At 42.0% G+C, this 26,669-nt stretch overlaps 1 protein-coding gene across 4 annotated transcripts in view; it reads left to right on the forward strand.

Moving 5' to 3' along the window:
* actn4 (actinin, alpha 4) overlaps window positions 1-22,662 on the forward strand; it is a 90,381-nt gene extending 67,719 nt beyond the window's left edge. Inside the window, exons 8-23 of one of the 4 annotated variants that reach the window (XM_030066288.1) lie at window positions 2,717-2,802; window positions 4,787-4,879; window positions 5,666-5,791; window positions 6,030-6,134; window positions 6,538-6,685; window positions 7,503-7,653; window positions 7,780-7,888; window positions 8,983-9,123; window positions 9,522-9,704; window positions 11,169-11,303; window positions 12,181-12,360; window positions 12,930-13,076; window positions 14,101-14,133; window positions 15,473-15,553; window positions 19,126-19,284; window positions 20,267-22,662. In XM_030066288.1, the coding sequence (XP_029922148.1) occupies window positions 2,717-2,802; window positions 4,787-4,879; window positions 5,666-5,791; window positions 6,030-6,134; window positions 6,538-6,685; window positions 7,503-7,653; window positions 7,780-7,888; window positions 8,983-9,123; window positions 9,522-9,704; window positions 11,169-11,303; window positions 12,181-12,360; window positions 12,930-13,076; window positions 14,101-14,133; window positions 15,473-15,553; window positions 19,126-19,284; window positions 20,267-20,425 (2,036 nt within the window). In that variant the 3' untranslated portion in view covers window positions 20,426-22,662. The remainder of the gene's footprint in view (window positions 1-2,716; window positions 2,803-4,786; window positions 4,880-5,665; window positions 5,792-6,029; window positions 6,135-6,537; window positions 6,686-7,502; window positions 7,654-7,779; window positions 7,889-8,982; window positions 9,124-9,521; window positions 9,705-11,168; window positions 11,304-12,180; window positions 12,361-12,929; window positions 13,077-14,100; window positions 14,134-15,472; window positions 15,554-19,125; window positions 19,285-20,266) is intronic. The other 3 variants (XM_030066287.1, XM_030066290.1, XM_030066289.1) reach the window with 3 other exon arrangements.
* The last annotated feature ends 4,007 nt before the right edge of the window (window positions 22,663-26,669 follow it).

Genomic DNA, 26,669 nt, shown 5'->3' on the forward strand with positions numbered 1-26,669 from the left:
GTTGTGCTGAGCCCTGCGATGGACTGGCGACCTGTCCAGGGTGTCTCACTGCCTTCGCCCTATGAGCGCTGGGATTGGCTCCAGCACCCCCCCGCGACCCTAGTGAGGATAAGCGGTTTAGAAGATGAATGAATGAATGAATGAGTTGTGCTGAATGTCTGATGAAAAGAAATTTTTTTTATTGCGTGTGACTTCGAGAACGAGGTTTCAAGAAATGTGTCGACCACTTGTGAGGGCTGATTTCTACTATTGCTGAAATGCCCCAAAAAATGTAAAAATTGGAGACTTTGACAACCTGGAGCGAAGAAGATACGCGAACATCCGTTTCAAATTCTCAGATTGGTCCTGCAGTGTGATCCAAGTCTTGACTCTCCATTTGCATGTGTGGTGCGGCCCAAACTGAGGTACTTTTGCTAAAAAAAAAAAAAAAAAAAAGGCAAAATAAACCACTAATGGAAAATGCCTTAAGCATGAGCAGGTGTGTGCAGCTGACCTGCATGGTCGCTGAACTGAAGACACGCCCCCGTCGTCTCATTGGCTACAGAGACAGGAAGTGTCAGTAAAAGGCTTCTTCCACAGTTAAGTCTTCCTTCACTGGTGGATGATGGTGTATCATCATTCTAGTTTCTACAGTTTAATAATAATAAAACATCTCCGCATTAGATCTTCACATTTTCATTTCCCTATTGAAAGTCTTCGGTTTTTGAAATTTTTCAGGATGTTAATAGAAGATGTAAAAAAAAAAAAAAGAAAAGAGAAGAGAAGCTTTGAAGGGAGTTTAGCTTGTTCTCCTGTCCTGTCTCATCTTCTCTCACCCCATCATCTGTTCATCTGTCTTCCCTCTGTCCTCTCCAACTCCTTGTTTCCTTTGCTCCTCATCTCATCCTTCTTCCTCCTCTCCTCTCCTCCTCTCCTCTCCCTCTGGACCTCTGACAGGAAGTGAGTTGATGCGTCTCTTGTTTTGCTCTTCTTCCACTAATTAATTTTCTGGCTCATTCAGAACTTGTTTGCGCGCTGCAGTCTCAGGAGAGGTGTGTGTGTGTGTGTGTGTGGACAAGGGCGTGTGTATACTTGTTCCCACACAACTTGTTCTTGCTGTAGTTGTTGAATAATTCACACAAAGTCAGTGAGCACAGATATGGCTTTATTTTCCTAGTGAGCCTTGGACCAGCAGACAGCCTTGCTGCTTTTGCCAGCCTGACATTTCACTGCCACTTCCTCACACCGCACTCAGTCCCAGTCACACCGAGCATGTTTGGACAGAGGCGCTCCAGCACTGCAGTGCTTACTGCCTCAGTTTTGGTCACTCGGCCATGTGAGAAAATTGCCATTTGCCATTTGACATGAAATAACCGCACTGGGATGCATAAAAATATGAGTTTCGCACCTCTGACAAGAAAAGTCCTGTTCATCAGGATGGAGAATGTAATTAAAACCAACTACAAGTAACAAATCCAAAATGTAAAATTTTATGGGTGTATGCCACTGCAAAAACTCAAAATCTTACCAAGATTATTTGTCTTACTTCAAGTCAAAAATGTCTTATTACTAGTCAAAATATCTCATTAAACTTAAAATAAGACATGATCACCTCAGAAGTAACTTGTTTATATACAATTGCCTCTCGTTTCAAGTGAAAATTTGCTTGTTTCATTGGCAAAATTTGTTTCTTGTTTCTAGCTAATTTTCACTTATTTCAAGTGAATTTTCACCTTTTCCACTGGCAAATTTTGCCAATGAAACAAGCAAATTTGTCTAAAACAATTTACTTCTGAGGTGATCATGTTTCATTTTAAGTGTAATGAGATATTTTGACTAGAAATAAGACATTTTTGACTTGAAATAAGACAAATAATCTTGGTAAGAGTTTGCATTTTTGCAGTGTGGAGACGGACTTTGACATCTGATAACCAGCTGGTACCTGTTACTTAGGTTCAGAAAACCTAACAAAAGGAACCAAAACAAATGTAATTCCAGTACCTGCTGTTTTAGCTGAGTGGGATGGACTTGGTGAGCTGAACACGTGCATCAGTCCAGATTCAGCTCTCCACAGCCTTTCTGAGGGGAGTTACATGTCAAATCTGTCTCCTTGTACCCATAAAATCATGTAGTTTGGGATCATTTCACATATTAGATCACATTGTGAGGAAGTGTGTGGCACTCACCTCCTGTTGTCTCTAGGATGACATGATTTACTTCTCACACGTCTTGACAGAACATTTTTGGTCAAAAACCCTCTGTCCAGAAATGTTTGTGGGGGGGGGAAATCATCCAAACTGAAGAGGAAACACTCTAAAGCTCAAACAAGCTGATCCAAGCATGATTGGTGCCATTGTGTCCCAAAATGGATCCAAAGTGATCTGTCACCACAAATTCACAAGCGGTACGTGTGTGTCTGTCCCAACATTGAGCTTGTCCCACCTTGTCCAGTGTCCTCCCCTCTCCTTCCAAACCCTTTAACCCCTCACAGCCCAGCCTCTGCCACCAGCAGGGCGTCGGTGGTGGTGTTAGGACCTTCCTGAAGCTGTGGACTCTGAGTGGGTGTCAGTCTGCACCCCTAACTTGTCCTAAAAAAAACACTTGGCTCTCACACCCTTTGCTAGGGGAGTGAGGACCTCCTAGCTTTGGGGCGGCTTTGGCTTCACACTCTCTCTCCTCTCTCTCTCTCTATCAAACCTCTCTCTCTCTCTCCTGCTGGGCGCTGGGTGATGCGTAGACATCGTGGGTACGCTGAGGCCGGATGAGAAGGCCATAATGACCTATGTATCCTGCTTCTATCACGCCTTCTCTGGCGCTCAGAAGGTGAGCTCTCCACGCTTCGTACTCACATGAACAAGCCTCTGCAGCCAAACCAAAGAAAAACACACACAAAAAAAAACCAGCTGTAAAACACCTGGGTTCCCACCAGTCATGGAGCTTCTGGAGTATCATGACAGGGTTAGAGGTGAAACTCCATGTTCAGATTACAGTGACACAGATTACAGGGTAGCAGTCATCATGGTAAATCAGTGGTTTGATTCAGGCCACTTGTTTGTTCCTCCAAATGAAGAATGAATCAGTAAAGGAGAACAAGTCCTGCTCCTTTGGCACAAACTCATGACACTTAATGATCTGCTGCGTATGATTATGGTCATAGTGAATCAGTAATATCCCAATAAATATTTCTGAGATTTTTGTATCACAATATATTGTGTGACAGCATATTGCTACAGAGAATCAGGTATTTTGATGAATTCCCGGGGGAACTCTGGGAATATCAGGGAATTTTTATAAAGGGTCACATTGCAGTAGTAGTTCAGAGTGCTGCCACAGTTGAAGCCCAGTTGGAGTGGAAGACATGCTGTGTGCCAGACAGGAGTAACATTTCTAGGTCATGGACACATGCCGACTTAGTGGGGTTTTTTTTTTTTAGAAAGTTGTGGACAGTTTTACAGCAACGCCACAGTGGGAACCCTAAAAAAAAAAAAAAAAAAGTAAAGCAGAAAAAATCTTCTTTTGCTTCTTTTTCTGTGCTAACCCTGTAGAGAGGGGACATTTACAGCGGTTCCCCACAAGTGAAACACTGACCAATCAGACCTGATGTTTCCAAAGACATGATGGTGATGTGATCGTCTGCAGCCGCTCATGCAGAGCTTTTCCTCCTGCACCGATACGGTGTTGTGCCTGCAGCGCTCCTCCTGTGGTTTCCATTGGGATCTGGTACAAGTTTGATCCTGTACTTGGACCAAAACTGTGCACCAAATCTAAGAGGAAACACAGAGTGCTCTGCTTGTACGGACACGACACTGCACATTTGTGCAGAGGAGAAAAAAAAAACACAGCGATCTTATTGCTGATGTGGTTTTGGGAAAGCAGGATCTGTTTGGGTTTATGACTGTGGGAAACGCTGATAAATGTCACTCTTCAGTTTCTCTTCAGCTATTAACACTTCCTCCATAAATGATTTTCAATGATTATGATTATTTTGTTGTTGTTGTTTCTGGATGTTATTTGTTTGATCTGTGACATGATTTAGATACATAAGATACTGAGAAATAAATGTTCAGGCTGACAGGATCAAAAATGTCGATACCATAAATTAATTTAGATATTAAAGATAGTCCAAAGCAGCTATTAAAATATTTTATGACCAGTATTAAACCAACTTTGTAAAGTCTGTGTACTGTTTTTTTTTTTAATTCCAGTGGTACAGTAGTGTAATATCCTAGGCAGAGCCGCTGAGTGGGACTACAGCGCTGCAGAACCTGTAACTAGTTGTGTGGACTGACTGACAGGAAACGCATGGGGCTTTAAAACACACAGAGTGATTCTAGCACTTCTGACTAACGACGCATGTTTTTCCAAGTCTGTATGAGGATGTTGAACTCGTACATTTTCGTCTTTTTTGCACTTTTCCCAGTCATTTTGTGCCCGGCCTTGTGTTTAGACTTGACTCCTGAGTTCACTGCTTGCGTGTGCGTTGTGTTGATGTAAATCTGAAGAGCTCTCCAAAAAGAGACTCTCCAAAAAGCCCAAATGGTGGAAGCACTAATGAGAGGCAACAGGCACTCAGCCCAGCAGGCACCAGTGTGTTTGAGCTTCATGCTTCATGTCTTATCTTGTCACCTGAGGGTGCAGTACCCCGTCTTAAATACATAACCACACCGAGTGCTGTCAGTCTACTAAGCTTTGGGCACACTGAGTGGACGTGATGACCCAGTGTTTTTTTTTTTATTTATTTATTAATTTTTTTATTTTATTTTAACCAATCACTGCGAGCGTTACTGACTGCTCTTCTCTGTGATAGGCTGAGACAGCTGCCAATCGTATCTGCAAGGTGCTGGCTGTCAACCAAGAGAATGAGCATCTGATGGAGGACTACGAGAAACTGGCCAGTGATGTGAGTGACACACACACACACACACACACACACACACACACACACACAGATGAACAATGAGTTGGAAACTTCTGTAACCTACCTGACTCCACTTTTACATTCTTTATTAAACTTTGTGTTCAATTGTTTCAATTGCCTGGACATCTTAACAGTAGAAGCCTGTATTTCACTTATTTTCAGGTGATTTTAAAATGTTTTTTTTTTTTAAAAAAAAGGAGGGGGGAGCAGTATGCTTATCTCACCATATTATTTTTAGGAGTACAGAATATCGGATTTTTTCTCCCGATATTCAGTATGTCGATATTTTCCAACTCTTTTTGCTGATGCTGATATAAATATTCACATATTTTTTTCCACTTTATTGCAGAGAACGTCAAGTCTCTCCTGCACTGAAATTAACATTTTATTAGGCCCACTCTTATTATTATCTTATTGTTAGGGCCCACTGGCAGATGCAGACATAACATACAAAGTTTTTCAAAATGCACACCTTCACTGGGCAAAATAACAAAACGACTTGAGCTTAGGTTTTGTAAAACATAACATATTTATCTTTTTATGACATTTTCTTTGAAACAAAGCTGTGAGATTCATCCTGCTGAAACGGGCTTGACAACAGACACAAGCAGGGCACATTTGGCCTCTTTCACATATCGCCATGGGATATCGGCAAAACCTTTCATTTCAGACTCATGCCCATGTTTCTTTTTAAAGCTAGTATCAGCTGATAATATTATCGTGCGTCCCTGACAATTTCATGGATTACAACTTGATGATGTTGTGCAGCTGCTGGAGTGGATCCGTCGCACCATCCCCTGGCTGGAGAACCGAGCCCCGGAGAAAACCATGGCCGAGATGCAGCAGAAACTGGAGGACTTCAGAGACTACCGCCGCGTCCACAAACCACCCAAGGTTAAAAAAAAAAAAAAAAACTTGACAATGCCTTTCTCCTGCTGAAAACAACCAGGATGACGTGTGAGAGGGGTTGTTTAAATCTCTCACACTGGTTTTAGGCCAAGACTGCATACTTCAGCATTTAAGTCTTGGCTCCATGTTTTTACTCTTTCATACCCAGAGCTTTCATGTCTGGTTGTTTTTTCTCATTTGAATGTGTCCACTAACACTGTGAACCGACTCCATCTCTGTTCAGGTCCAGGAGAAATGTCAGCTGGAGATCAACTTCAACACCCTGCAGACAAAACTGAGACTCAGCAACAGACCTGCCTTCATGCCCTCCGAGGGACGCATGGTGTCTGTGAGTTCACCAGCATGTTCACTTGAATCTCTCAGAAGAAAATCCTCACAAGTTTGTTTTTATTTTTGAGATTTTCATGTCTGATTATACACTTGAGGGCTGTCTGGAGAACTGCAACCAGTGATTGTTTTTTCTCTCGACAAATCTATTGTCTTGTCACTTCATTGTTTTGTTTGTAAAGTGTCAAAAACAATGACAGTTTCTCATGGGAGCCCAAACCGATGTCTTCAGATTGCTTCCTTAGTCTGACCGACAGCCAAAAGTACAAAACATGCTCATTTTATAATGATTTGAAATAATAATCCACACAGGGCGTGGGTTCATTTGGATCTTTGTCGAGAGCAGTATCAGTCCCTCTCTCTTAGGGCTTTGTGGTCGGTAATGTCTGCTGTCGGCTCCTCAGGACATCAACGGGGCGTGGCACGCTCTGGAGGGAGCCGAGAAGGGCTACGAGGAGTGGCTGCTCAACGAGATCCGACGTCTGGAGAGACTCGATCACCTGGCCGAGAAGTTCCGCCAGAAGGCCGCCATCCACGAATCCTGGACCGACGGTACAGAACGCTTAAACACACCCAGCGAACAACAGTCACATCACCTTCCTGATACACACTTTGACCCTAATGTGTGTGTCAGCCATTCTCAAGGCTTAAAATTCTCTCTGGTCCTCTTTCTTCCTCTGCTCATTTACACTGCAAAAACGCAAAATCTTACCAAGATTATTTGTCTTATTTCAAGTCAAAATGTCTTATTTCTAGTCAAAATATCTCATTACACTTAAAATGAGACATAATTGTTTTTAGACAATAGAAAATTTGCTTGTTTCATTGGCAAAATTTGCCAGTGGAAAAAGTGAAAATTCACTTGGAATAAGTGAAAATTAGCTAGAAACAAGAAACAAATTTTGCCAATGAAACAAGCAAATTTTCACTTGTTTCAAGTAAATTTTCACTTGAAACAAGAGACAATTGTCTAAAAACAAGTTACTTCTGAGGTGATCATGTCTTATTTTAAGTGTAATGAGATATTTTGACTAGTAATAAGACATTTTTGACTTGAAATAAGACAAATAATCTTGGTAAGATTTTGAGTTTTTGCAGTGTATAACAAGACTAAAATTAACAGGTGAAATCAGGGCTAGTAAAAATCTGTGTATATTGATAAATCGAGATCTTTAGTGGTTAGATCCTGTATGTCTGCAGTTTAACTAAAGTCTGATTTGATTGTAGTTTTGTTTGTGTGTATCATTTTATTTTGATGTGATTTTCATTGATGCGGCTCCTTTTTTCTCTGAAGCATCTCAGTTGCACCGCCTCACTGAGTGAACGTTACATTAAATGAGTAAATGCATTTTTGGGTCTATGCGTGCAGGTAAGGAGGCCATGCTCACCCAGAAAGACTACGAGACCGCCTCTCTGTCAGAGGTCAAGGCGTTGCTACGGAAACATGAGGCCTTCGAGAGCGACCTGGCGGCCCATCAGGACCGAGTGGAGCAGATTGCCGCCATCGCGCAGGAACTCAAGTGAGTGAAGGAGAGAGAAGTCGAGATCTTAGCAAGGGCACTGATGATGATTATTGTTTGAACGTGGATCTGTTGAGTTCTGTCTCAGGATTAAACTCTGCTCCTCTGCACTTGTGTGTTTGACAGCGAGCTGGACTATTACGACTCTCCCAGCGTGAACGCTCGCTGCCAGAATATCTGCCAGCAGTGGGACGTCCTGGGCTCTCTCACCCAGAGCCGCAAGGAGTCACTGGAGGTACATGTTGTTTTCAGTGTGGTTTTTATTGTTGAGATAACTGTCATCCCCCTTTATTAGTTTTCCATATTTTTTTGTGCAATATCTGAGACACTGAGACACAAGTATTTTGATAAGAGCTGGAGGGATGATGCACATCATTACTGTGTTGCAACAAGTTCATAATAACCCTGTGTGTGTGTGTCTCAAGCTTCAAAGCTGTAATTAAAGGTCAGAACGAGACAGCATATTTGATTGTGTCATTTGTGGCAGACAGTGTTTTTACACTGCAAAAAGTCAGAATCTTACCAAGATTATTTGTCTTATTTCAAGTAAAAATGTCTTATTCCTAGTCAAAATATCTCATTACACTTAATGAGATATGACACTTAAGAAACAAATTTTGCCAATGGAACAAGCAAATTTAAGTAAAAATTTGCTTGTTCCATTGGCAAAATTTGTTTCTTGTTTCAAGCTAATTTTCACCTGTTTCAAGTAGATTTTCACTTGAAACAGGTGAAAATTGTCTAAAGACAAGTTATTTCTGAGCTGATCATGTCTTATTTAAGTGTAATGAGATATTTTGACTAGGAATAAGACATTTTTACTTGAAATAAGACAAATAATCTTGGTAAGATTTTGACTTTTTGCAGTGTACTCATGCCTTGTAAAGCTCTGTGACTCTCTTTGACAGCCACACACTATCCCAAGTACATCATACGATCATTTTTTCCCTCATCTTTGTGACCATCCATGTCGCATACAAACATAAAATGTGCAATGTAAAAAGCACTGGGTAGAGAGATGAAATATGCAGGTACATCTCGGGCCAGACAGATATATTGGAGCATCAGAATGAACCAAAAACAGTCGACTTTCAGACAGAATGAGACTGGAAAATGTCCCAGCTGTCTGCCAGAGGCCCAGAGTAAATTTAACATGATGAGGATGACAACACTGACTGTGATGGTTTGACCATCTGCCTTTTCTCTGCATTACAACAGCTTTGCTTATCAAGTACAAGTACACGTTTCTGTATTTTCGCTGTGCTGTGAAGAGCCTGGTGACACATCCAGATACCTCCCTGCCCCCCCTCCCTGTTTCCCTCCTAACAGAGGACAGAGAAGCAGCTGGAGTCGATAGATGAGCTGTACCTGGAGTACGCCAAGAGGGCGGCACCCTTCAACAACTGGATAGAGGGAGCCATGGAGGACCTGCAGGACATGTTCATCGTCCACAACATCGAGGAGATCCAGGTAACATGAAACCAGTCCACATTAAACTGTAGAACGGAGAAGAACAAGGCCGTGTTGAGGATCCACAATACTGAGACTGAGGTACCAGAAAATCTAACTAGATTCAGAGGAGAAGAAGACACAGGAAGCACACGATGTGACAGGTAGCAAAAAACAAGAGTATATAATTAAGGAACAGTATGTGGTTTTAGAGAACAGCAGTGAGAGGTAGAGAACAAAAGCGGACATGGACAGATGATAGCTGTGAAACTCACTTAACATGAAAAAAACTCATTCTTTAGAAAATGTCTGATTTGGCATTGGACTTGTTTTTAAATGATGGTTAAAGATGCAGCCAAACATGTTACTGCTGACACCTAACATGTCACTCCACCCACCCGCCTGCCACCCCCAATCAGGGTCTGATCACAGCCCACGAGCAGTTTAAGTCGACCCTGCCAGAGGCCAACAAGGAGCGCAAGGCCATCCAGGACATCCAGGCTGAGGTGCAGAAGATCGCCCAGTACAACGGCATCAAGCTGTCAGGAACCAACCCCTACACCACCATCACCCCCGAGAGCATCGACAGCAAGTGGGAACAGGTAGGCTGCACGCTTCCTGGGAATCATTAGAAGAAATAGACGACTTGTTAAGTTGATAAGAATGAACAAATGAATTTTTCATGTTTTTGCTTTGCCATCACGTTGTCCCCTCCTGCATGGGATTACAAGATACATTAAGGGTCAATCCCTGTTGCCTTCTCCTGGCCCCACCCCGGAGTGCCCTCGACTGGGTAGAGACCATTACCTTGGAAATGGAAGAGCACTTTGTATGTCATCAGTAACCATAATCCATACAGAGATTCTACGTTTGCCGTTACAGTTCATAACCAGCCTACTGAGCTTCTCTCGAGTGTATGAAGCACAGAACAGGACAGAACAGAGTTCCTGTGGCCATGACAGTTCACTCTGCCCTGCGCTGACACCAGAGGAGTGGGACGAGCACAAAATTCACTGCTTGATTTAAAATTTCAAACCTCATTCGCGGAACATGGAAATAAGTCAAAATGCTGGACCGTCACACTCAAATCACTGTTTAACTAATATTCTGCTGACATTATGAGTAGCAATTTGTGCAAGTGCTTGTCATAAAGAGCCAATTTCATTGCATTCCTTCTTTTTCAGGATTTACCAAACCGTTGATCTGGCTGCTCCTAAAGTTGTTGCTATCTGTCTGATAGATTTGATTTGCTTTTTGAGCCTGATGATGGCCTCCTTCACCTGCACAGACACCTCTTTGGATCACATGCTGAGGTTTTGATAAACAGCGAACAAATGCAAATGCAAACACTTGGAATGAACTGCAGACCTTTTATTTTCTTAATTTTTCATAAAGTAATGAGGGAAAAGGCCTGGCCATGAAACTGCTTTTTATTCAAGTATATATTTATTTATTAATAGTTTATTTGATAGGGGCCGATGCAAAATACATGCATAAGACAAAAACAGCTATCCAATGCAAATATTGAAGTGTTTGTAGCAGATGTGAGTTTGCAACACCTGTCCCTAGAAGGGCTTTTGTAAAAATAAGAGATTTAAATAAAGTAAAATAAAATAAAAAAGGGAAATAGAAGGCAAACTGATGACAGAAAGAAACAATAAAAGACACATTTAGCAGTAACAGAAACACAGAAAATAGGATAAGGACATAGTTTTACACAGAGACAAGAAGAAAAAACTAGACATGAGTACAGGTTTGTTGCTGACCTAACCGGGATTTGGTAGCGTTCTTAAAAGTGGTGAAGTTGGCAGCAAACTTGATCAAACTCTCATCAAGAATCAGGCCTCCCTCCCCCTACACATGAACCTGCAAAACAGATGGCAAGCTGAAGTGGAGTAAGGGGTGAACTGGGATTGGCCCTTATTCACAGAATCAGCCGTTCACTGCTGCCCAACAGCTGCAGGCCTCCAGCGTCTGTCAGAGCAGGCCTCATCTCACCGTGCACGTCACATTAGTGAGCTGGCGTACCGATGTAATATATTATATGATGTATTATATGTTTGCAGGCCCAGTTGCTGGTGCCGCAGCGTGACCAGGCCCTGCAGGAGGAGCTGTCCAAGCAGCAGTCCAACGACCATCTGAGACGCAAGTTTGCCACCCAGGCCAACATCGTCGGGCCCTGGATACAGACCAAGATGGAGGTACGGCACAGGGCGAGGTCCCAGCATCCTGATGCTGCTGCGTGTACAGGGACAACCGAGAAAAAAAAAACAAACCGGAGCGCCGACAAGAACTGCGAACCGTGGGGATTGTTGTTTATTAGCCGTGGTTGTAGTTCGAGGGCACATGTGTGTGTGTCAAGGTTCCATCTGTGTGAAACTCATATTTGTAATTTTTATCCCGTCCACTTGATACATATTCATGATCATCACGGGATTCATGATAACACCAGCAGACTGAATGTAATGAACCTTGAGTAGCTTCAGCGGGACCTCAGGTTGGAAATCTTATCCTTCCTTGGCCCTGAGGTAAAAGTTTTTTCTTACACTTTCAAGGTCAAGGTATGCTTCATTATCCCTCAGAGGAAATTTTAGTCCCTGTCAAACAGCATAAAAGGCACAATCCTGCAGTAGTACATGAAGAATAAAACCTTTTGCGCTGTCCCTCAAAAATAAAAACTATTCAAACCAAAAGTGGCAACAAACCTTGGAACACAGACCGAACTGTGACATTTCACTAATGAATGCAGAAGTACTCCTATCACACATTGATAGTAGCAGCACTTCACATCAGCCTTGGCCACTAGTACTAAATAATGCTCAGTTCAAACTGCACAGCGAGGCTGCCGCATGCATCAATCACGTTCACACTTGAAAGATCCACAGCGAGAGAAGTAAATTCAGTCCACCGTGTTGGCTGGAGTCCACCATGAGGAAATTTACTTCACAGTGTTTTTGCATGTGTTCATACGCCTGAAAGTCTCTTTTGAAACATTATGTACAGCTGCATATGCTGTCTTCTGGAGGTTTGGCAGGATATTTTTGTGTCATCTGTGTGTGTGTGTGTGTGTGTTCCCAGGAGATTGGCAGGATATCCATCGAGATGAACGGCACCCTGGAGGACCAGCTGACCAACCTGAGGGAGTACGAGCAGAGCATCATCGACTACAAGCCCAACATCGACCAGCTGGAGGGAGACCACCAGCTCATCCAGGAGGCACTCATCTTCGACAACAAATACACCGCCTACACCATGGAGGTAACACACACACACACACACACACACACAAACATAAACCAAAGGGCATAAATCACGCATTAAACACATTAATCCTTACATGCATGGAGTTTTTTTAGTTTTTCAAAATGTATTCTGTGATTTTTTTTTTTTTTATTATTTTATATACTATATTTTCTATTTTATGTTCCTTTTATATGCTATATATGGTCTCTCTGTTCAGTATTATTGAACCATGTTTTTAAGGTTCTCGTATTACAAAATTACAAAAAAAAAAGTGCATATTCTGTAAGGAGCCGACAACTTCTGAATAGTCACGTCTGCACTGTTGTCATTTTATCAGCTAATCTTTGGTCTTTAAAACAGTTTTTTGTAGGGCCTACATGTAAAACAAAAAGCTTTGCAATACAAATTTCACTTGCATGGACCCCCGGTTTTCACATTAAGCTCCATTTTAGAGAAGTGTCGAATAATTAAAGATCGTCTTTGGCATCGCACACATGGAAGTGACAGTGCTTCGCCTCAGCACGTTGGAGGATGCTCGGTAACATCTGGTTTCTCCCCCTCCCTCCCTCCCTCCTTCTCGGCAGCACCTCCGTGTCGGCTGGGAGCAGCTGCTCACCACCATCGCCAGGACCATCAACGAGATCGAGAACCAGATCCTGACGCGTGATGCCAAGGGCATCAGCCAGGAGCAGCTGCACGAGTACCGCGCCTCCTTCAACCACTTCGACAAGGTCAGGGGCCCGGGCTCCGGGGCCGAGGCTCATATTTGTCATATCAGGGTGCCAGTTTCACCATCTGAAGTGTCGGTGTTGGGGCAGGCAGCTAGAGTTGGTCTTTGTTTTCTTCTGCTGCTATCATAGACTGTGCTTACATAGACAAAAAAAATTGGCTGAATAAGAAAATATTCAGATTTAGCAGGTCTTGTGGGTTGCTTATAGAGCTTTTCCATTCAGATTCCTGTTTACTTTCTACAGAGCAGATACAAATTTGTTAAAGTTAACAAGTCATAAAAAACGTGCATTGTCAAGTAGTGGAATGCCGTATTTGTTTCACACTGCATGAGAAGTCCAGCACAAAGTCCCATAAAATCACATACAGTCACATGGTGTGACGGTGTAGACAGGGCTGCATGTCTTAATGTGGGTGTTGAGTATAATCCTAATTGGGTTAACAATGGAATAATACAGACCGTGTAAAAGTAGTTATTGCTTTAATGTGAAATGTTAAAACAATGACTGCCTTTACTTGTTCTGCATGTTTTTACATGAGGATGTAGAAAGAATCAAGTTCAGAGGCTCGCCAGTCTGTTCCTTAGCCTGTTATTCATGTTTTGATACAAAAACACACTCATTAAAACATGCATACCAATGAATACAAGTCAGGATATAGCAAAGCCTAAACCTTGTTTACCTCCCTATTCCTGGCCAATATAAATGTTAACAAGCTTCATTATGCACCAAAGTGAGGAGCATCAAAGTGGTGGTTACCTGCCTCAAAGGGGTATACTTGTCTTTCCTTTTTATTTACCACCACACTGCTTAAATCATTTTTTTCTAATGTATACTTTTTATAATATGTTTACTATAGTAGATTATTATAGCTTGATTGTTTGAGCAGTACAGACATAAATCTACATAGACCTTCAGCTGTCTACCCCAATACCTGTGTTTTTTTCACATCATATCCTCTTTAACAGTTTAAGGCTCATGCTGTTGCCAAATACTGATGCGTAATATGAATGTATGACACGTTTAGACCTTAGGAGATGGTGAGAGAGGAGCCAAGCGTGTGAGTATTAACTCTGCTAGGTCACACGAGAGAGCACATGGCGAGGTGTTTTACTGTGATCATGTCAAGACATCAGGGGTTATGTTAAGGTGTCATCACAGGAGAAAGCAGAGATATTGAGGTGAAGCTGGGAGCACAAACAGAGGGTCAAAGGATTTGGGTATAACACCACCTTATTAAAATCTGTTGATTTCATGGTTTTCATGTTTTTTGCACCAGTAAACACCCCTAGACAGACACCAGCCTCCTACCATTGTGTCTGCAGGCCCTAAAAACACTTCCATTTATTACTCACTTCAGTGCTAGATGTTTATATTTAATCTTTATTTTTACTTCAGCTGCTAAATTGGTGAATATTTAACAATTTGAAGCTTGCAGATGACTGTGGTTTTAGTCTGACAAGAATTCTGATCCCTGAGTTGTCAGACTCTTTTGTTGTTTTTGTTGTTGTTGTTTTTTGGTTGTTGTAGCACCTGATTATCTATAGACCTTGCACCTTACAAGGAAGAGGAAGTCACCCTCATTATTCACCATCCCACACCACATTGTGTGTGTGTGTGTGTGTGTATGTGTTTGATTCTCACTGCCTCACCTCAGTGTTGGTGCATGCATACAGTAAAGGCGTCCAGACTCCCGTCCACCACCACCCATTCCTGCAGTCCCTGGACGTTCTGCCGTTCCTTCTTAACACATCTGCATGTCTGGTTGGAGAACACATCTCGCATTTGCTTTCATCGCATTTTTCAGCAACACAAAAGCCAAAGTGCCATCATGAGTTTTAGACTGGAACTATTTCAGATTTCAAAATCTCCCTCTGTAATGTTTCATAGGTCCATCGTATTGCCTTCAGCTGGCAGCGTGTTGACCTTTAGTTAACTTTTGATGATCCACTGGAAAGCTGCTGGAGCTTTTTCTTTAACATCCATCAATTTGAGTCTGTTGGCCTCTTTAAGTCAGAACGTAGCGGTTCACATTTCTTTTAAATGAGTATTTTCACATATTCCATTATTAATTCTTCACCACATTTTGAAAAGTTGCCCCAGATGTGTTGTCTCAATCAAAGACAGCTGGATGTCTTAGAGAAAGGACGCATCCTGAGCTGGTGTGTGCAGGATGTTGCTGTGTCCATCATGAAAGTCTGTTGTGCATCGGCATTGTCTAAACATCCATCAATGTTTGTCTGTCTGCCAACCTGTCTGTGTGTCCGTCCTCTGTGTCCCCATCTCCTCCTTGCATGCCGTGGTCCGCATGGTCTCCACCCACCACCACCATCCCTGTGTTGCGATTGGTTCATCCTCATGACGCGGTGCTCTGTCGTTGGGCGATTGGCCGATCTCAGGACCACAGCGGGGCGCTGATGGCCGAGGAGTTCAAGGCCTGTTTGATCAGTCTGGGCTACGATGTGGAGAACGACAAGCAGGTAGGAGCAGCAGAGCGGGACAGGCCAGAGGAGGGACAGTCGCTGTTTTGTCAAAAGTGTCTCAGCAGGAGAGCTGAACTGGATCACAGCCGGCGCCGCCAACCCGGATCCGTGTTTCAGATCCCCGTTTTTGCAGTCCAGGATCTAATTGATTTTGCTGAATTTGAGCCGTTTTTTCAAAAACTTACCAGACGGGATCTGTCTGATTGAGACACCACAACTTCAACATTATAGAATCCAGATTTGCAGTTTTAAAATTGACTTCCGTCTCACTATCTGTGTCACTGGATGCATAAAACCAATTCAAAACCTACAAAAGTACTTGTTGAAAGTTTTAACATTTATACTATTTTAATCTGTCCTAAACTTATAGGCTGTACTTGTATAGGCTTTTATATCTCTGAATGTACCTACAATACACCCTTACATGGTAAACAGAATAGCTTGATTAAAGGTAAGACTGGATCCAAATCTCAAATGTGCCAGTTCACCAGATCAACATCGTATTTATCAGTATTTGGAGGAAAAGCGATGTTTACAACTGAATCCAAACAGTGAAATCCTTTAAGAAATGTTTTGAAAAACTCGGCCCAGCAGAATTATCCATTTTGCCAGATAACTGTGGGAAAAAATAATGTGTCGCTGTTTTGAATGTATTCTCAAACTGAACTTGGATCCGTTTCTTATTTTCTAAACATCAGAGTTGAAGTTATTTCATGATGGAGGAATGTGGGACTCGGCTGGACATTAATTTCTGATGGGAATTCAGTGTTTTCCGGCTGTTTACGCTCCGGGCCGTGTCCCCGATGACCTTTTCGAGACAAATCTGGCAAACTTGACTAATCCGTCCTGTTGCAGTCCATTTCCTCATGCAAACTGGTCGGTGATCCGTCAGCGCTCCTGTCCTGAGCCGCTCGATAAGCAGCAGGACAGGACAGGACAGGACAGGACAGGGCCAGACTAGACAGGAAGCTGCTGTGTCCCTGTTTGTCCACTAGGGGTCTCTGTGGCTCTGTGGTGCTCCGGTGTGACTGGGCTCCCTCTCGCTCTCAGACTCTCTCTGTTAACTGGTTGTGCTTTTTATCTTTTTTTTTTGTCATTTCCCCCAAACATTACTCACTTCCTCCAAACTGTCACCTGTTTGTTCCCGTTTATGCTCCTCTCCTGTGCCCAACTTGTCTGGCTGCTTTGTCTTTCTCGCCATCCATAATTTCTCTGTATCTCTCCTCCCCATCACTCCTCTGCTCTTGTCTTCATTTCCATCTTCATCCTCCCATCCTTCCACCTTTTCCCTGCCTCTTATTTCCGTCCGCTTCCATCCTGACGACTCTTCTTCCTCCTCCATCTTCATCCTCCCTCCCTCGCTCCCCCCCTGGCCTTGCTGTGCTGTGGTATCGGCGGCCTACAGAAGCGATCAGGACAGATGGCCACAGATGATTTCCGGGCTCTGCTCATTTCTACAGGAAACAGCCTGGTACTGCTGCTGGTGTTCGCTCTCACAGGGTGTCTGCAGGGCCGTAGAGCAACTCAGTCCTACAGATTCAGATTTCTGTCCTCAACTGTTCAAATATAGTCTCGGCGATCTCACATGTTTTGTTTTCTCAACATTAGTGCCTGACCGATATGGGATTTTTGAGAAAATACATCTTTTCTGTGTGGCATTTTTCACTGATATGACTATGCAAATGTACTCAGAAGATTGCTTTCTTAAACAAATAATTTTATTTAAGAAGATTCAACATTGTTATGCGTTGTCAAACAATTCTAGAAATGAACACTGAGAGAATAAAGAATGAATAAATAGCTAAACAAACATCAGTACTGTTCAGTGTCAGTCAGTTGCCAACCATTTAAATAAAGAATAATAGAAAAAAGTTCTGTTATGTTCTGTGAAAAAAAAAACAAATCTGTGCATATCAGTCAACATATAATCTGATACTGAGATACTATAGATTATATCTATTATAGGCCAATATCCTAATATATATTGGTCAAGCACTGCTCAATGTACTTCTTTTCTGTTGAGAAATCCACTCCTTCATGTGCTGACTGATAGTTTGATCGTCTGATTCGCTGTTGACATTCTGAGTTGTGGTGCAAAGTGAGCCCAATCTTATTCGTACTGTCATTAGAAAAAGATCTGAGGCTTTTTTCAGACCACAGGCAAATCTGATTTATCTCTCAAATCTGATGTCAAGCTCTGACCACACTGCAAGCGATAAGGCTCGACCTGTGTGTCCAGACACACCCGTGCTGTCATTTTGGCAAAACCAAAAGCTGCACCTGCATCATCTTTGGCTTTACACTCTTGTCCATCAAGCGGCGGTGCAGAAATCCTCTGTTGCAGCAGACAGCGTGAGCAACAGAGGAGACTGAAACATGCAGCTCTGACTGGCTCTTTTTTCTCGTTCCTGACACTGCGGACAGGGCGCCACCGCCATGTGTCGCGTCGCAAGTGAGGACGTTTTGAAAAGTCATTTGAGCGGTCACACTGTGGAAATCCAATTTGATTTCAAAACCTGCACAAATGTGGGTTTGATCTGGATAGCCAAATCGTTTTTTTTTTTTTTTCTGTTCAGACTTGAGAAAGTGAGTCTAACTCCGATCTGGATATGCCAGAAATCAGATTTGTGGCGGCTGACTGAACAAGGCCTTTGATGTGACTTTCAGAAACCTGCAGACACCCTGCCTGCCTCCCTCTCTCTCTCCGTGCCCGCTCGCCCACTCTGCTCTCCCTTCAGCCTCTGTCTCCTCTCTCCTCACTGCTCCTCTGCCCTGATGCTTAACACTGACCTTTACCTCCCTTTACCTCCTCAGTAAAGCAAAATGCTGGTAGTCAGACGTAGTTTTCTAGTTGCCTTTTAACTGTTTGTGCTCGGTCTTCTCGTCTGTCCATGTCATGTTCACATCCAAATTAACTTTAATCATTTTCCACCACAGAGTGTGGTAAAATCATTGGGACCACCTTGCTCTTAAAATTAGAGTTGCATTGCCTTTTTCCATCATCCTTCATCCTCAGCTGCTTCATGACTGAAGTGGCCGTGACAGATGAAATCAGTGATGGATCATATTCTGCACAGTGCTCCTAATGTTTTGCACACTTAAACTGCACAAGATTAGGGGTGTGAATCTCAGCAGAGATTCAGTTAGAGTTTGCAAACCACTGTTCCAGTCAAATCAAATTTTACCAGAATCGTATATCCATTAAATAATAAACAATAACGCAATAATGTAATGAAAAATGCGACTACAGAATGACACCATGTCTTCTAATGGAAAAAAAAAACAAAAACATCATTGACACAAAAGGTTTACATTTATAGAGAGAACTATGAATGATTTGATTCAAAGCATTGATATATGGATTAATTCTATTTATTACTATTAATTTATTTTTTAGACCAGATCAATTTACTTCAATCAGCAGAATTTATAAGTGATGCAGTGAATGAATTGCTGCACCCCTACACGCCATCCATCCCATGTCCTTGTGTGTGTGTGTGTGTGTGTACTTGTGTGTGTGTGTGTGTGTGTTTGTGTTTTGGGTTAACCTATGTTTTCCTGGTTGCCAGGGCGACGCTGAGTTTGCTCGCATCATGGGAATAGTGGACCCCAACAACAGCGGAGCCGTCACCTTCCAGGCCTTCATCGACTTCATGTCCCGGGAGACGACCGACACCGACACCGCCGACCAGGTCATCGCCTCCTTCAAGATCCTGGCCGGGGACAAGGTGAGAGAGAGAGACATAATAACAAAATATAGTCACATTTCATATGTATCAACATGTATAAATCATCATTAGTAATATTAGTAATATTGTTGATTTTTTTTTTTTTTAAATATCATCTGTAGCCTATGTGTTCATTTCCTTTTCAACATGCTTTGTTTACACTGTAAAGAATTTATGAATTTTGAACCTATGGAATGTATTTGTTTTGCTTTTGTTTATTTTATTGATTGATGCTTTGGCAACTGTGTTTTTTTTTTTTTTTTCAAGCATGCATGCCAATAAAAGCAAATTTGAATTGAATTTGAATTTGAATTGACAGAGAGATAGATAGATAGATAGATAGATAGATAGATATGCTTTATTCCAGACTCAAGGTCCATACAAAAAAGAATTAAAAATAAAAGGAAAGAAAATAAAATAAAAAGAAAAACACAGAGAGAGAGAGACAGAGAGTCTGCTCAGTCATGGAATTAAAGCACCACATTATTGAGCTTTCATGATTGTATTTTAGTTTCCAGGATAATAAGGACCTCATCGTTTTTTTGTGTGTTTTTTTTTGTGTTTTTTTACTAATAAATGTTGCATTGCTAAGAGTTTTAATGGATGAATTTGAAGACTTAAGTCTTAACAGTACTGGAAGCCGATAATAGATCATTCAGATAATTCAGTAAACCTGCAGAGTGGAGGCTTTCTAGTCCAGATGCTGCAAACTGGTCTGATTGGACAGATTTGTAATTTTAAAACATTTTAAACAGTCTTCCCAGTTTCTGTCTGTGCATGACACTTAAAGGAAGGAATTTCATGTCGGAGGTTTGGAAGTTGGCGGTTGTCTGGAAGGCAGCAGCGTTACTCTCAAGCTGACCGTAAAAAACATCTTCTTTTGAAATGCAGTAACTTGAACCACTCAGAAATCAACTCAAGTCTGTCTGAGAGATCATTTCCAGACACTGATCCCCTCTCCTTCCTCTCCTCTTCCCACCAGAACTTCATCACAGCCGAGGAGCTGAGGCGGGAGCTTCCCCCCGACCAGGCAGAGTACTGCATCGCCCGCATGGCGCCCTACACGGGGCCCGACGGTGCCCCCGGGGCCCTTGACTACATGTCCTTCTCCACCGCCCTGTACGGCGAGAGCGACCTGTAGACGAGGAGGAGGAGAAGAAGAGGATGGATGGATGGACGGGGGAGGGAGGGAGGGAGGAGCGAAGGAGGGGAAGGAGGTAGAGAGCTGTGATTGACTGTTGCGTAGAAATGGGAGGGGCTTCCAACTCAGCCCGCTGGGCTGCGGGGTTGCCGCTGCGTGTGCCCGTTTAGAAATCACCCGAAATTCTTTTGACTCCTCTTGTTTATTGATTGAATTCTAGTTATTTTTTGGCTCCTGCCGGTCATTTTCGAGCTCTGTTTGATCTCAGATCAGCTGTAATCGACGTTCAGGTTGTCGCTGACGTGTTGGAGCGGGCACATCCAGGGGCAGCCGCGGGACAGCGGGGGAGGTTGCTCTGTAGTGCGGGTCCTTAGCTTCACCCTCTCTGCCTTTGGGGATCAAATAGACGCGGGACAGGGTAGGAAGTCTGGGGTGGGAGGGGATATGGGGGCACAAGCTAATCTGATACTTATGCTAATTTTTTTGTTTATTTTATTATTTTTGTTTTTCTTCTTGCCAGGGGATTTTGGGGGCGTTGAGCGCGCGGGAGGGCGGTGTTAGATTTGACGTGTCGACTGGCGAGGTTTGTGTATTAGAACCCAGAGAGATTTATGATGTGGGGTCAGGACGGGGCGGGGTGGGGCGGGGCGGGGCGGGGCGATCAACCAGAGATACAATGACATATTTACCCATAATTCCCATGTTGCTGGATAAGGTGAACTCTGACCTATCTAACCTCAGCTCTTTTCCTCTTCCTGTTTTTGTTTATTTTTTAAGATTTTGTTGTTTATTTCCTGGAGCAGGCGGGCGATAGGGTTAGGGGAGGGGGGTTGGGTGGGAGTGAAGGGGGGGTCTCAGCGCTGTACATACTTATTTTTCCAGTGCGACGAAACGACACACACGCACAGTGTCCCAGTTATTGCGAATCATCGATCGCAGGCTCTCCAGTAGGACAAAGTAGAACGGCATTTATTATTAAATAAATAAATAAAAAAAACAAGAAAAAACAAAAACACAGAAATTGAAAAGCCAATGATAGCAACACAGAGAGTGCAGTTTCACCAGTAGATGGGTTTGAGCTTCCGAAAGTCGGCATTCGGGACTTTTTCTTTGGGTATTTTTTTCTTTTTTTTTTTTCTGTTTTTAGCAATGAAAAAAAAAAACAACAACTCTGAAAGCTCAAGCTGACAAATTGAACGTGGTAACCGTTTAGTTGAGGCTCGCGTACCTAAAGGCCTTCCTCCTGTGTAAAAACCATGACAGACGCCACCGTCACGATCACAACATTCATAAATATCTGCTTCTGTGAAACTATATCTTCCTCTGGTGGGCATCAGGTGCTTATTTAAATAAATAAATCATAATAAAAAAAAAAACAATTATACATTTATATCATAGCTAAGACTGCAGTAAGTCCATTTTTATATACCACATATCGCACATAACCATGCCAAGCAGTCATGGATGCATTTAATTGGCCGAATGAAGGTTCTCGCACTTCCTGGATTGAAGGGTTACCATAGCGACGGTGCTTCTGAGGGCTCCCCACGTGACTGTTGGGGAAAAAAATATGGTGGAAGTAAAAAAAAAAAAAAAACAAACAAAAAAAAGAAAGTACCAATAAATGTGCCTGTTGGTGGCTACAGCTCTGTCTCTCTCTCCGCTCTCTCTCTCCTTACCTTTCTCTTGCTCTCTCGCCCCTTCTCGCTCTCCTCCTCATCCCTCCATCCCCTCACTTGCCTCCCTGAATTTGGGAAAGGGATGGAAAAATGGGAAAATATACTGTAAAGAGGGAGGAGGTGGCGTCTTTATTAACATTCCATTATGTACAAAAAATAAATGGATAAAAAAAAAACAAATTCCTGTCTACAAATCTATGCAATCATCTTGTGTTCAGTATCCAAGTTGTGGGAGTAGCTGTGGGAAACGATCAGGCCATTTTTTGAGAAAATTCCTTGTCTAAATTAAACAGGATAACAGATTTTCTTCCTGGAGAGAGAGAGGGAGGGAGGGATGGGGAAGGAACTGAGAAGACTTGGACCAAAAGCTTGTGTTTTTTTTTTTCCTCCCCCCTTCTTCCCCTGCGAGGTTGGAGAGAAATGAACTCTGGAATTGTGATTTTTTTTCTTCTTTTTTTGTACTCTTTAATATCAAACCTTATCTGCTGTACTGGAAACTGCAACGCCTTCTGTCTCTAATGATAAGTGAGTTTCACAAGCACACATAAAGTTTCCTTACAAAATACGACTGATGGTCTCGATGTCTTTTCTGTGGCGTGTATGGGTGTGTGTGTGTGTGTGTGTGTGTTGCTTCTAAGATCTGCTGCAGAAAGGGCTGCAACAGAGAAAATCTCATCTAAGATTTGAGTTAGGGCAACTTTACTTAATTAGTAGTTAATTAACATTACTATGATGTTCTTGCACTTTGTGCATTTTCCGCATCTCTTTTCAAATCACAGTAATATTCCCAGAGTCTTGAAGTCAGTCTGTGGTAGTCAAGAGAGAGTTTACAATGGTTTATCATACTTTCTAAGTCTTTTTTTTTTATTATCTCTTATGGTATCACAATACTATACTCATGAAAGTTCACTATACAGACAACAGCATTGAGCCTCACCTCTTAATCAGCAGCTAGCCATGCAGTCTGCCTTTACCAACATTACTGAAAGGACGTCTGGTTCTAAAGAGCTCACTGAGTTTCAGCGTGCTGCTGTAATAGTAATGTAATCGGATGCCACCACTGCAACAAGTCAGCTGCTGAAGTTTCTTCCCTCCTAGATATTCCACCATCAGCTGGAAGTGGCATTATTGCAAAGTGGAAGTGTTTATGAACCACAGCGACTCGGCCACCAGGGGGCAGCACCACGTAAAGTTACAGAGCAGGGTCACCGAGCGCTGAGGCTCATAGTGCGTAAAAGTGGCCGACGCTCTGCCGCCTCAGTACCTGCAGAGCTCCAAACCTCCTCTGGCATCAACATCAGCACAGAAACTGAGCGCTGGGAGCTTCATGGCCGAGTGGCCGCACGCCAGCCTCACATCACCGAGCATGATGCCGAGCGGCAGACAGAGTGGCATAAAGCACGCCGCCGCCGGACTCTGGAGAGGTTTGGGATATGTAGACCTGTCTTTTCTCATTAAAAAGAAAGTCATGTTTTATGTATCTGACCAATCAATTTCTTTGAAAAGCACACAAATTTGATGTAATGAAATAACAGAGGAGTTACTGTAAGACAAACAAAAAAAAATGCTTCTTTTTTTTTTTTTCTTCTAACTGAGAGACCTTGCAAAAGTGAGTATTTTTGTCTTGTGTAGGCTATTTGCACTGAAGGGATAATTGTTGTGTTTCAGCTGTTGGATAATCTCTCGTCCATTTGACTGACTCAGTTTGCCTTCAGCTCAAAGCTCTGCAGCCGGACAGCTGACTATCACTGAGCCTGAACTGCAATGATTAGTTAAATTATCGATTAGCAGTCAACTATTAAATTAATCGCCAACTATTTGATAAATCGATTAATGATTTTGTGTCATTTGAGATGAAAATTTCCAAATTCTGATTCCAGCTTCTCAAATGTGAATATTTATAATATTTTATGGACCAAACAACGACCCAGTTAATTGAGAAAATAATTGACAGATTAATCGATAATGAAAATAATGGCAGCTCTAAAACCTACAGTCTCACTAATAATATGCATGTTTAGTTGCACTACACATGCATATTCAACCCAGTTTCTCCTTACACTGCTGCCAAGTGAGAATTTCAGTTTTGATAAATCTTCTTATTGATTTTTCATGGCAAAGGCAAAAATGCAGTTAGTGCAATGAACACTAGCATTTACTTCTCCCTTAATAATAATAATAGTATTGACAATAATAATAATAATAATAATAATAACAAAGGTACAAGTGCACTTGTAAATACAATAAGCGGTATAACAATAAACAGCATATGAAACTGAGGTGAATGACAGAATCTAGATGTAAAAGAAAATATATACACATACAAATGTACCCACACATTTACATATACATGTACACACACATGCAAATATACAGGCATCCATATGTGTCTACTGGGACATAAAAAGACGCAGATAAAATAGAAAAAAAAAAAAAAAACACCATGTTTAAATCAAGACTGACATGTTTTGTTTTGTTTTTTTTTTCTAATAAACAGTACAAGTAATAGAGTCTTACGTTAGAGAGGAAAACTCATCAGGTCTCAAGGAAATGAAATACAGCCAGGTAAGCTCAGCCACACCAAGGCCTTGAGGACCTGGAAGATTAGACTTTTCAGCAAAACATTTAAAAAGCCTCATGCTTGTAATTCCTTTCAAAAGTTAACAGAATCTCCAATTTTACATTTCAGGAGAGTCTAAATATGCTAATTTTAGAAAATTATTTGTGACAGAAGGAATCATGGCTAGAACCTGAGCCTGGTCTCAAAATGTGGCTAAAACTGAGAGCTTTCATCTGCCACAACAGATGAAGCTCAGATGAATTATCAGAAAACATATGACACATCCAGGATACCAACACTTGCTTCTGCCCCTTCTTGTTATTTATGCACTTTAGTTCAAATGTACCCTGTGTTTTTGTTATACAGGTGAATATGATACTCATTAAGCAATGAGTATGTATGTAGTGAAAGGGAAAATGATGATGTGTACACAATGAACTTACATGAATGAATGGTCATGACTTATACACAGGCCAGGTTGATGGTGAGCTACAGGAACTGAACTGAACTGCAGCCAAGCCTCTGCCTCACTCCTTACCTAAAGAACTTAAAGAACTCTGCCCAGTAATACACCACACACACACACCAACACACACATTTCTCATGGACTTAACTACCGATGCACCCACATGGACTGCTTTCCATAAACTGGAAGAGGGGTGTATGATTTTGGGTTGACATATTTCTGTGAGTTGCTTATAATGTTTTGTGCTTGGGACTGATCCTCAAAAACTGTGAAATGTATGCTGAATATTGAACTGTGAATTTCAGTTCGAAATCTTTATTGTGCCTTAAAGGGCACTGAATGGCCATTTCACAGATGTGATATATTTTCTGTTGCATATTGTTTTTTTTTTGTTTGTTTTGTTTTGTTTTGTTTTATTTATCTTTCTTCAATAAATGGTACCATTTTATACCAAATCGCAATACTGTCTCTGTGTGTGATTTAAGACTGTTCACTTCCTCCCTGAGCCAAACGTACAACTTCTGTTAACTAGTCCAACTATTTAATTACAGTTAGCTTACGCTATACATATTCATAACTTCCTATTCATATAGGCTACAGGTGGTTCATGGAACTGCGGTCAAAAAGGTCGATTTTTAAATGAAGTCGCAGTCCAGACAAATGTTAGGTTTTGACAATTTGATACTTGGACAGATACAAGCAAGGTGCGGTGTGTTTTTGTAACCTGGTACAGTGACGACTGACTGCTGACGTCACCAGGTCGAGACAGCTCCAGTCATTCCATGTCAATCATGGAACACATGAAACTTATCTTTTCAATGCTTTTGAACAAACCAGCTGATGCACCTGCAGAAGTCTGTTTCTGCCACCCACTTTCTGATGCCTTCTGATTACTGGCAGGAGGCTCTGATGTGGGTCTCTCGACCTGCTGCCCCTCAGAAGACTTTCCTCCAGGTCTCTGAAGATTTTAATAACAAACATCAGACCGGTGAGGTTCAGTAAAAATACATGTCCTAATAAAATCAGTGTCTTTGATATGTAGATGTGGCAGTGAAGTTGTTTTTTTTGTGTGATTAAGAATTTTAATGCTATAAAAATCAAGTTCATACTGAAGCTAGAGGAATAACATACAGGATTTACGTACATGAAATTTCCTGTGATTTCCTTTATCAGAAGTATAAATTTCACCAAGTAAAATTTTGACCACCGCGCATCTCCATGGCCAGTCTGAGTCGCCATAATTACAGGTGATCTCCTCTCCTGGACTTATGTCTCCTAAAGCAAACAAACACTAAAGGGGCCTCCCTTGCACAATGAAGTACCTCATCTCCAAATGAAGCTTTACATGGTCGTCATTTAAAAGTCTGCCAAGTGACCCGTCCTCTTTTGCTGCTACAAAAACACAAACAACAACTTCAAAACAACTCATATACTTGGGGAGTGTAAGACAGTGTAAATCAGCCTGACTTAACAATCCTAGGTTAATAATTTCAACATGTTCAGCAAACATAGTTTCATTCTGACTAAACACAGACATAA

The sequence above is a fragment of the Myripristis murdjan genome, chromosome 13 (genome assembly GCF_902150065.1).
Source record: "Myripristis murdjan chromosome 13, fMyrMur1.1, whole genome shotgun sequence".
NCBI classification, from domain to species: domain Eukaryota; kingdom Metazoa; phylum Chordata; class Actinopteri; order Holocentriformes; family Holocentridae; genus Myripristis; species Myripristis murdjan.